The sequence below is a fragment of the Pygoscelis adeliae genome, unplaced genomic scaffold, assembly GCF_000699105.1.
Source record: "Pygoscelis adeliae isolate BGI_AS28 unplaced genomic scaffold, ASM69910v1 Scaffold22, whole genome shotgun sequence".
Classification (NCBI taxonomy): Eukaryota; Metazoa; Chordata; class Aves; order Sphenisciformes; family Spheniscidae; genus Pygoscelis; species Pygoscelis adeliae.
The window spans coordinates 1,849,162-1,861,226 of NW_008824350.1; the positions used below are offsets into that span (position 1 = coordinate 1,849,162).

Consider the following 12,065-nt stretch of genomic DNA (forward strand, 5'->3'; position numbering starts at 1 on the left):
AGGAGTGAGCGAGTGGCTGTGTGGTGCTCAGTTGCTGGCTGAGGTTAAACCACGACACCCTGCTGCTGGGATTTCTATAGATGTAATTACAAACTTTGGTACACAGTAGACCAATCTGTATGTTAGTAGATGTAGACCCATCCTATCTGGAACATTTGCTCATGCATAATGATTATTCTGACGTATCTGGACCGTGACAGAAGTATGTAAGCAAGGGAGAGAAAGTGGGGAAAATTCCAAAAGTTTGTTTTGTGCAGTGTTGAAAATTGGGGATTTCACAAGAATGAGTAAAATACATCCAGCCAAAGAAGTATCAGCATTTTTGGAGCTGTCACCAGTCTGTGGTTTGTTCAATTGTCTTATTAGTTTCCCTACCTTTTTTTTTCCCCACCTGTGAAAAATCTGGTAACTGTAATATGTCAAAGCTACACTTGCGATGTCATTTCTTTGAAGTCTTGCCTAGCTAGCTGCCGGGATAGATTTTGTTGTAACATTGGTTTTGCCACACTTTGTGTTTTGAACATCAATGTTGGGGTCGTTCATGCCTGAGACAGTGGAGATCTGATTGGCTTTGCCGAGGTTCTTAATGATGTTGATGTTGTATTTGGCAGCTTCCACAAAGCTGTTTTCTAGTAGCCAACCATCTGATTCACCCTCCAAATCTCCTAGCAGAAGGACATTCTTCATCGCTGTTTGTAGGTACCGGACACCAATAAGTACAGAGAGCTGTAAGAAACAGTTAATGGTTAAACAGGGAGTTTAAATTACAGCCTCAATCCTACCACTAAGTCAGCTTTCAGACTTGTACATTTTCAGGCCCAATAATTAATAGTGAGTAAAGCAGACAAATTCTTTATCCCAGCAATATATCTAACCACTCTCCCAATTAATTACATTTTTTAGAAAGAAAAATACCAGGGAGAGATTGATTGATTCTCTCTCCATTCTTCAGGTAGCATTCCCACTTGCATGTTATTAGCACATAAGTACCTAGAATTACTTGGGACACTGCAGTCTCAGAGACTACAACTAATTGATGTAGAATGGATGATCAATTAATGGAACCATCAGTCACTGGGAAAAAAAAAAAATTAAATTGTAGTCTGTTAATTTCTGTGGATTTTTTTTCCACTGACCTTGATTAAATCGGTATTTCCTCCAAGGAGTTTAATCATTCATATGTAAGCCATGTGTGTCCTACATGCCAATGCATTAAAATTAAGAAGATGGCCTATCGTTAGAGGCTCAACTATAAGTTTAGGAAAAAAGCCCCATTTTCATAGTTCTGTTGGGATCGAGATCAGCGTGCCCAGCTTGCCAGCATTTAAGGGAGCACGGAGAGCTGGCTCACAGCTTTTTCATGTGCTGCCAAAGGCCCGTCATTTCTGGCACCACCACCCCATCTAGCACTGCTTGAGGACTGTTGTGAACTATTTTCATTATAGTGCTAATATTTATGCAATAGAGCAATAATCAGAAAACTAAAACTTATTAAAGAGGGAAGAAGACCGTATTTTAGCCTATGCCATTGGGGGGTCCTTCACCTGTGGATGACAACATCCAGACAACTTTCTTTACAGACACCAGCAGAAAGACTGCATCTTTGCAGGTGTCTATGCTTGCCTGTGATATGCTTATTTTGACTGCATACTAAGCAGCCTAGTCTACATCTAAAAAGGTATGCCATGTTTGCAAGTACTGTCTATATGGTGAAGCTATGTAATGTAAAAAGGAGGCTTTGAGATATTAATCCTGATGCTCAGTTTTTACTATAAATAAAATTAATGTATTCAGCCAAAGGCCTGCTCACATTTTGTATACTCTTTGTTAAAACTGGCTTAAAGCAATCCTCAGACCTTCTCACCTAATTTCCTTGCGGTTGTGTCACTGCATGTATCATCCTGTATCTGATCCCATAAATGCTTCAGGGAAGAGAATATGCCATAGTTTATTGAAAAAGCTCTGTAAATATCCAGAATTATATATAATTTCTAATAGTTCTCATCTTCAGTGAGATTTGCTTCTGCTCTGGGGACTTTGAGAAAGCTGTCTGTGCTAAAGGAAGTCCTGCAACATTCTTGAAGTGCTTGTGGACTCTATGTTAGATACTGCGGCACTTCTCGTATGTTACACCGTAGTTGTTTCCCATCCTAGAGAGCAGGAAGTCTCCGATTAATCTGACACAGACCATTTTTATTAGACTTACCTCAAACAACCAAATAAACAATGCTGTGATACCAATGGATCTCATAATAGCTGTGTAGTAATCCAGCAGGGCCTCTCTGCACCCCTTCACCCAGATATTGAGCTCCTCTGTCAGAAAATCGTAGTTGTAGTGAGCACTGTTGTTTGTCAGCTGGTACTGGATACAGGGCCGTGGGGAGCTTGGGTTGCAGCAGCTGAAGGGTACTCCATCCACCAAGAACTTTCCATCAACGTTGCTCTTTAGACGGCTGCAACAGGACAGAAATTTTGGGCATTACAAATCTGCTATCAGCAGCAGATAGCGTCTGTGATTTCTATAAAAGGATATAACGCAAGTCTGCTGCGATGTCGGCCTCTCATGTAACAAAAGGAAAATGGGAATACATTTCCAACTGGAAAAGTTGCTTACTGCAGGAAAACTAAATTTCTCATTTGCTGTATTTCTTAAGTGTGGTATCAGCACAGTATCTCACGTGGTTCTTGGTACTGTGCGTGCAAGATGTGGATTCAGTGTTCGCGGAGGTGTTGCTTTTTTAGGTATCTTTGCGCTGAAAATACTAAAGAATTTCTAAACTTGTTTATCTTGGTGGAACTCTAATGGAAGATATGGCCCTAGAAATCGTGTGTTTCACTACTTTTGGATTGATTTTCAACACAAGCGTTCCTTAAGAGAGAACCTAATACAAGCTTTGCATGCCACAGGAACCACTGGAAATTGTCCACTGGCATTTCACCATTGTACCCATGTGCAATGGCTGGTTCGGCACAAGTTTTGAGACTAATTCACAAGGGAGTTTCTACTTCTTGTGACTATACTTACTGTAACTTTTGAAACTGTTTGTATTTATTGCTAAAAATTATTCCTTTCCCTCCTCTATAAGACCAGGGAAAAAAGCCAGTGGGAAAAGAAGAAAGGTAAAGAAATAGGAGGGAGAAAAAAAATCATGGGATGGAAAGAGAACACAGCCTCAGATAAATCAAGAGTTTCTGAAGCAGTTAAATGAATCCTTGACATCCATTTTCCTTGTATTACCTGCTCTTTAGCTAGTGTGTCCTTGTGAGGACTTCCGTTTCCGAGCAGGCTCTGCAGAGAAATAGATTTTTCCAGAAATTGGAGAGTACATAAGGTGTTGAGAAATGCTCTCTCACTTTGGGGAAGTAGCCTCTAAGCATGTATCTATTTTCATGCTCATTGCAAAAGGATTATTTCCTGAGACAGCCCCACAGATGAGAACCATGGCCTGTTTTAATGAAGCCCATGCCCTTTAGCCTTTGCTAGGGAGCCAGAATACATGAAAGACAACTTTCTCTTAGATATCCAGCTTTCACCATTTGCTAATAGTAGAATCTTTAGTATTTTCCAAAACTTATCCTCATTTATTAATGTTTATAAACCATATTTTCCTGTTCCACTACAGCTGATCTAAACTAAAGGGAAGGAAGTCATCACAAGAAGCTCATCAGGTGTACAGAAGAAGCAGAAACTGTGGTCCAGTGTTCTTCCGGCATTTTGGGACTATATCCTTCAAAGGAAACATAAGCTGCTAGGAAGCTCAGTATTGTGGCTGTGCAGGGATGGCAGAATAATTGCCTTCATTTTATTGCTGTGGGCCTGCTAAATACAACTGCCTTCCTTTTTTTTTGTGTGTGTGTGTGTGTGGTAGTGGTGTGTTTTGTTTTGTTTAGCATTCTGTCAAAAATATCTTCCTCGAAGATCTTTCCAAGTAAGTCAGGAAGTTCATCTGCCATTTCCCACCTAGGAGTGGGTTAGGCATGAATTCCTCTCCATTTTAAAGTCTAGCTCTTCACTTTGTGGCCATCATATTCCTGGTAACGGCAACAGAACGAAACCAATGCAAAAGAACCCAAATAATCCACTGAAACCAGACTTAAGTGTGCAAGCAGTGTAACGGGCATAGGCAAAACCACTCACTGGGAGGGAAACAAGGAAGGGAGCCAGAGAGGTACAAAACGGAAGGCTCGATTGCGGGAGGAGAAAAGAAACCTCACAGAGGGAGGAGGGGAAGGCCGGCACATAGTGAAAGGGAAGCTTTTGCCTGGGCCAGCAAAATGCCCTGTATATTTCAGTGACATGACCCAAATATAGTACAGCATCTAAAACAGTTAAAATACAATCTCTTAAACTAGGTCTTAAGCTTTTCTTTTGATCCCAAGCATCAATTTAATTTTTTTTTTCCTTCCTGCCACATGTTATAAAGAGGAATCTTCTTTCTACTGCCAACAATAGCAGTTTCCAGACTTGGGTTATGTCCCCCTGCCATCGTGTTTCCCCTACTAGTGGCAAATTGAAGAATGATGTATCTTGGCACTGTTAGAAGGGAAGACCTCAGTAACAGCTGAGGGAGTGAGACATTCACTGCTATTTGTTGTTGCAATTCAAAGCTGTTGTGGTATTGTAAAGCAAAACTTGCTTTTGAGACTATAAAAACATTATTTTTACCCAACCAAAGCAATGATAGGATTGTACTGCTGTAACCTGCCTCATCCTCCTACTGTTCCCATTGATTCTCTCAATTTCTTGTCACATGGTGGTGTTGGCAATGGAGATATAGAAGAGGGGGGAGGGAAGAGGGTTATGAAGGAAGGTGTAAAGTTCAGTTTTGCAAAGGTCACATGTGAGTTGACAGTATGTCAGTTCTCAACTGCTTTGCCTCTTAATCTACCAAGTAATAATTGACATACAGTACAAGATGAAACCAAGACAAATATTTGGTTACTTCTCCATCCTTTCTGAACATTACCAGCTGGACCCTGCTTCTAACAATTTCATATCAAATGTTTCACTACCATATTTTTGGAAATCATAGTGTAATTTGGTTATACAGCACCAACTTGGATTCTAGCAATCAAGATGGAATTATCCAACTTATATACAGTAAAAGAAATTCTGCAGTGTAATTACTTCCCTCACACACATTTCACTGGCATCTTCTGCCTACATGGGGCAAAAATTAACTGACAGTGTATTGTCAAAATAATGGCAGAGCACAGGTGATCCTGCAGAAGAAAACAGAGTTTAGCTAAGACCCTGGGTAAAACATTACTGTTTCTGCATGTCTCACAGAAATAAAAGGCAGTATATTTTACTTTTGTCCCCACAATAAGATACTGCTCTTAAGTTCCTGTGGACCATTTTTGTTGTCATGTCACTTTTCAGTGTAGAACCAGGATTTAAAACACCTCTTGGGCCAGTCTGCTTTGTGTCACTGTTGCTATCCAACTTCTCTCTCGAGAACACTTGTTCTAAAGCTTGCTTTATTTCCACAGCCTTATGCGTGCTGACGCCCTCTTGTCCGTATTCGCCTAGGTCCTGTCCTCTGGTATGTTTGCAGCTCTGTATATATGCTTTGCTATAATGGCAGTTTCAAGTTGCAAATTCTGTGAAAATAAGATCTTTGGCCTTCCTTCATCTGGCTTTATTGTCACTGATTTTTGCATGCAGCAAAACAGAACACTTGACAAATGCCAGTCAAGCTTTTTGTGTTTGTCTTTCCCAGGAATATATAGCTACTTCGCCCTCATCAGTGAAGACTTTTTTTTCAGCTTTAGAAGAATTATTACATATTGGATTGTCTACTTTTAAAATTTTTTTATTGTTACCTTTGCTATTGTCTGTAAGAATTACTAGACTCTTCTTTTTGAGCATATAACTTCACAGTTGCTACGTCATGTGAACATCACCACCACTAACAACAAAAAAATTCAAGGGTTTTTCTCCTCCTTTTTTATGCAGTGTATGTGGTGGTGGCAGTTTCTCACATACGAATGTATAGATTTGAACCTGGATTTGCGAAGTCTTGAAGGAGAAAGATCGTTCAGTGTTTAGGATTGACTGTGCAATGTATTGACAGTACAATCCTTTTTTCTTTCCATCATCAGCTCACTATAAGTGAAATTTTGAGGTAGCTAATTCACACATTAAAAAAGGAAACGTACATCTTCGCTTTGCTTAGCACCCCTAAAATGTTAGCAAAAGGCAACTTTGTGCATGTAGTTAGTACATTTTATGAGTAATGTGGTCATTCTACAGTTTTTTGATTGAGACAAAAGTCCAGCAGAAATTAGTATCTACTTGGCCTTGTGAGGTGTATGCTAGAACCCCAGAATGATTAAATATCAAAAGAAGGATGATTTTTGGCTTGAGTACTTCAGTATTTTTGTTTTTTAGAGGGAGCATATGGTCTAGACAAAGTGTTGTTCCCACTGTTATCCACTAAAGGTTACTACATTAGTTAAACTACGAGGGTATTTGTGAACATGCCTATGACCAAAGAAATGTTACGTCTTCTTGAGTTAGACCCATTACCAGAGTTATTTGGAATGACCTTTGAGAGAAGCTTTCTAGCCACAAGATGCTGTTTTAATAAGGAGGAAAAACACTGCCAGAATTTTTGGCTGATGGCAGAGAACAAGCAGTTTTGCCATATTCTCTTTAATCTCAAGATCTTTTGACACTACTGCTACTTACTTTCTGTTCAATACAAATTCTTCTTGAACGAGGCTTTTTCCTAGAATTTTTTTGTTATGACTAGTAAATACTTACTCCAGAACTTCCTTGGAAGCCATATTCAGATAACGAGCAGATACCCACTGAATTTCAAACCAGTCTCTAAAGCCATTGTTTCCACAGCATTGGAATCCAATTTGTAACATATCTACTGTTTTCTTTAAGAAACATCGTCCAGGTATGTCCGTGTCCTTATAGAACTTAATAGCATCCCTCAGTCCCAGATAGAGAGACTCTTCCAGCTCGTTCCTCATGGTATAGCACATGAGAGCACCCACCAGGATGCAGAAGGTAAAACAGAAGGTACATACAATGTATGGGAGCATAACTAGTTTCCATCGAGAGAACTTGTTGGCATCTGAGCAGTCATAGCAGATTTTGCCACCCAGAAAGTTGATGATACACGCTATGACTCCTACAGAGATCAGCATGTTGGGGACAGAGTTAACATCCCCTTTTGCCATTACTTCATTGCGCTTCTTGATCTCTATTTTCAGAAAGAGGCCAAGACTGAAGAGAATGATCCCGCTCACCACAGAAACCCAGTTGAGGATCCATAAGATCTGAGCCAATTTGTCCCTCTTAGTTTTGGTGAATTTTACTTTGAGGACAGCCATAGTCAGATCAGCATTAGGAAGAGAAGCGTAGGTCAAGGAAAGCTCGTAAACTGATTAGGAGCGTGTATCGAAGGCATGCAATAGACATCTGAAGAAGAGAGAGAGAGAGAGATAGAGATTACTGTCTGTTTGACTGGGTATTTATAGAGACTACAGAAAACTGCTGTACAGCCTTACGCACACTGAGACCTGCCAAGGGAGTGCCCCAATGAAATCTATTGCTTAAATTTCATACAATACAAATCGCTTAAGAGAATAATTCTAAGGACCGACTAGAGCAATTAAAAATAAGTGAACGGTAGAACCAATGAACTCTGGATTCCTATGGATTTTTGTCTGGAGAGCAATTTTCTGTGCAGATTTTCTGATATCTAGAAGTGAGCTGATCTGCTGTCTTTCCCTCCAGGAGACTCATGGTGCCCTTCCCTTCTACTTATTGCCCATATTTTCCTGAAGATTCTAGGAATTTATAATTCTTAGATTACTGTGTCATGGTCAGATTTGTGTTCAAAAGTTGCTAAGTAGGACAAACAAGTACATATATACAGCATAATCACATAAGTCTTTTTTCCATATGGAAAAAACATGAAAATAGCACCAGAAACACAGTATCCTATAGGTGGTTTTAGGCATTTCATTGATTATGTGCAGTAGAACATGATTTCGCTAGCAAAAAGCAGTCTTATTCCTACACTTATACTAATAAGATATGATCACTCTGGCAAAAAATGAAGGGGGAACTGACTGTAGTTACCCCCACACAAAAAATGTTCAACCAACAGTTGAACTATCAATGACTGTGTTGGTTTTCTAGAAAATATTATCAACATTTTATTACATTTCAAGTGCTACAACCTGGATATAGTACTGATGAACAAACCATCCTCCACAGTATTTGTCCTGGTTTCAGCTGGAATAGAGTTAATTTCCTTCCTAGTAGCTGGTACAGTGCTGTGTTTTGGATTTAGGAGGAGAACAATGTTGATAACACACCGATGTTTTAGTTGTTGCTAGGGAATGCTTACACTAGTCAAGGACTTTTCAGCTTCCCATGCTCTACCGACTGGGAAGGCTGGAGGGGCACAAGAAGCTGGGAGGGGGCACAGCCAGGACAGCTGACCCAAACTGGCCAAAGGGACATTCCACACCATATGACGTCATGCTCAACATATAAAGCTGGGGGAAGAAAAGGAAGAGGGGGGACATTCGGAGTGATGGTGTTTGTCTTCCCAAGTAACCGTTACGCGTGATGGAGCCCTGCTTTCCTGGAGATGGCTGAACACCTGCCTGCCCATGGGAAGTAGTGAATGAATTCCTTGTTTTGCTTTGCTTGCGTGTGCGGCTTTTGCTTTACCTGTTAAACTGTCTTTATCTCAACCCATGAGTTTTCTCACTTTTACCCTTCCGATTCTCTCCCCCATCCCACAGGGGGGAAGTGAGCAAGCGGCTGTGCGGTGCTTAGTTGCCGGCTGAGGTTAAACCACAACAGTATTTTTCCACTTGGTCTGGCATAAAAGCACTACCATTTTTATGTGAAGTAACATATCACCCTACAAAAAAAGCAGGACATCTTCAAACTTTAAGAAAAAAACCAGCAGTTTAAGATGCTCTATTTCTTTCTCTACCTGATTGTTCTTCCTTCCTTTCTGAAAGTTCTTGTTAAAAAACAGTTTTTGGAATAGCATGATGTATTAGATGAGGCCTATTTAATCCTTAGGGAATCACCGTTACTGTCTTAACTTCTGCTCCTGCAGCTAAAGTTGCTTGTTCTTTCCCTTTGTCCTGAGAACTGTGACAATCGTGCCTTATTCCAACCCTCCTACCACCTGTAGACTGGATTTCTTTCCAAGTCCCCCATATTCCAGTCAGAATCCTAAACTTCATTCCTGGTTGCACTTTCTGCAATAACCTTGACTTCTTCACCACCCATTGGAACTGCTTCCATTCTTCCGTCTGAAGAAGACTCTGCAGCCCCAAGGGACACCACAATATTTTTTTGAAGGGGAGCTATTTGCAAAAAGACAGAAAACTATTCATGTGTTCAGTAATTTATATCTTGTATATTTTTTTAGCTTGTTTTTGATACACCTGCTCTTATGTTATTAACAGTCCTTTAATAACTTTCCCATGTGATCTACAGACTCTTATTTTTCTCTCCAAAGATCACAATGATGGGCATAAAATATATTCAGAGCGACTTCCCTCCTCCCGCCCCCCAGCCCCTGAGTTTAAAATCTGATGTTTCAGAGTTTCACAGCTGAAGGAGGACTTCTGTGTTTCAAGGTCTGTCTTCTTTTCCCCAGCTATTAGTGGATCTAAGAAAAGATACCATCTTTCCCAGCACTTTTAACCTCGCTTCTCCGCAACACTATTACTAACTTCTCCTTTGCACCTCTCCAGTAATATCACAATCACAGGCAGAAAGCAGCTAATAACATCTGAGATCTAAAACCTGTTAGAGCTGGAGACAATGTGTTTTCTGTGTACATGATGTGGATGTAGAACTATGCTGCAGTACCTCAGGATCAAACCATGAACATTTACACTTCTTCAGTGCTCCCGATGCTTTGTGATTGCCTTTCCTCAACACGTGCAAGATATATGGAGCTCTTCTTTCTTTCCTCCCCACAAAACCTGCTCTCAGCATGGTCTTGTACTAATTCAGTAACTTTCATTAGAGTGATTTTATACTACACAGCTCTGTATTTATGTGATTATACAGTCATCTAATTCCACTAATACAATGGCATTTATAAACAGTAAAACATAATCCTGTAAATTTGGGGAAATAGAGAAGTACAAGCAGCTTTATTCACGTGTAATTGTTTTTAAGCTAGTGGGCTCTACTACTTAACTTCATCTGAATACGACTGGTATCAGCTAAAACGGCATGAAAACTACCTGCAGACAAGCTGTAGAGAAGTAGGGCTACACCTACCCACTAAAGGATCCGCAGCTGCAATGAAGCCTAACATTGGGTAAGCAGATTGTTGTAGAGTACAGTTTAAAAAGGTAATGGTATCCCAGCATCTTCATCTGTATATGTCGGAAGGAATCAATTCTATTTGTACAGCCGAGGAATAGGTTGTTCCATTTATATTAGGATATGGTTTAGATATCTTCATGCATTTGAATAGCAAAACATTTTAATGCCTGTGAGATCTAATTCACTCGTGTTGCATTTATTTTCTCCTGCATTTAGAGAGGAAACTAATTCCCCTCAAAACTATTCATCTCTGTGTATCTTTTCTACAATACAGAGAATAGTGTGCTAAATGCACAGTATTTTTCCTTACCGGTCTTGTTTCCAAAGGTGTTGAGGCCAGCAGCTCTCTGACTTTAAAACCAGGGTCCTGATTTTAATGATTGTTAAGGCTGATTATCAGTTATGGTTGAACATTGATTGTGACCATATTGTGATAATCATATCGATTGTCATGATGAAATACTGATTATTGATAGACACCTCTGTACAAACAAGTCCAGAGAACAGTCATTTATAAAATGACAACACTTTCTTCACACCAGTCTTCTACGGTATCCTTCAGACCTCATTTAAAAGGATCATGCTTTGCTGGCACAGAATTAAGCCTCCATACGAATTCAGCTGACAGCCCGTCTGCTAAGCCTGGAGACAGTATCTTTGATTGCTTCACCAGTTAAGCAGTTCATGACTTGAACTTAAATAGCTGTAGATGGCTGCTGCAAATAGGTTTATTTGCCCCCGATACTCAGGTCTCAGAGCTCACAATAAAGAGAATCTGTTGTGAAATTTCCTAGCTGCTGATAAGCAGTTCACGTTCAATTGTCAGTGTATATGAATGCATCACTCACTGTTCATTTCTATGAAATACGTGTACGTATTTGCAAAATGCCTCTAAATTGTTAGGCACACATACAGTTACTGTGTCACTGAGAACACCCTACTTGCCGATCATCTTTTGCTTTAACATTTGAACAAAAGTTGTAAACAGTTCTACCTTTACTTAAAATGCATCTACTCAAGAGGCATTGTTGATTTTGGAAGATGTAAATTTAAGACTTTCTGTCATATTCTAGCCATAAAGAAATTTGGAGCTGAATTCCATAAGCAGGGATACATTCAATCTCGTGTAGCTATTCTGATATAGCTCCCTCCCCCATTTTCAGACGCCTAAAGTTAAAAAAATGAAAAGTTTATGTGCAAAAGCAACTCTCTAGTAAGTCCTTGCCTCCAGTAATTCTCATATGGTATTTCCAGCTTCCTTGGTGCAATTTTAGTATTGTTATAAGACCAGATTTCGCAGAATATTCACATTCATCTAACAGAGGTACCCATGCCACAGTCCTCCAGTGGTATAAGATCTGCTATTTCATATGAGCCATACTGCCAGAGGAAAGGGGGGGAACGACTGGTTGGTGTAGTGCAGTGACCACTCGTTGGCTGACTCTGGCTGTCACTGCTCTACCTGGGATTGCACAAAGGACCTTTGGGACAACTGTGCTTCTCGTGAAACTTTCAGTGCATCAAGTCTAGGACAAAAGAACGACTTACCTACTCAGTTCCTGACAAATTAGTCTATGGGAAACAGTAGGCAGAAGGTCTAGTGTTCCCAGCTTCTACGTGGATATTTCTCTTGAGATTATTTTTTCCTATGCTAACAGTTTACTGAATTTATTTTAGGTAATGAAAAGACCCTCTTCCCATCATAATGAATTTTGTAAATACACCATAA

The 12,065-nt window shown here is 40.0% G+C and overlaps 1 protein-coding gene across 1 annotated transcript in view; it reads right to left on the bottom strand.

Moving 5' to 3' along the window:
* Positions 1–159: 159 nt before the first annotated feature.
* The window catches only part of LOC103912796 (photoreceptor outer segment membrane glycoprotein 2), a 12,834-nt gene continuing 928 nt past the window's right edge, over positions 160–12,065 (bottom strand). The window contains exons 2-4 of the mRNA XM_009319201.1: positions 6,770–7,438; positions 2,207–2,453; positions 160–726 (exon numbers count right to left, since the gene is read on the bottom strand). Coding sequence (XP_009317476.1) covers positions 460–726; positions 2,207–2,453; positions 6,770–7,350 — 1,095 coding nt within the window. The 5' untranslated portion in view covers positions 7,351–7,438 and the 3' untranslated portion in view covers positions 160–459. The remainder of the gene's footprint in view (positions 727–2,206; positions 2,454–6,769; positions 7,439–12,065) is intronic.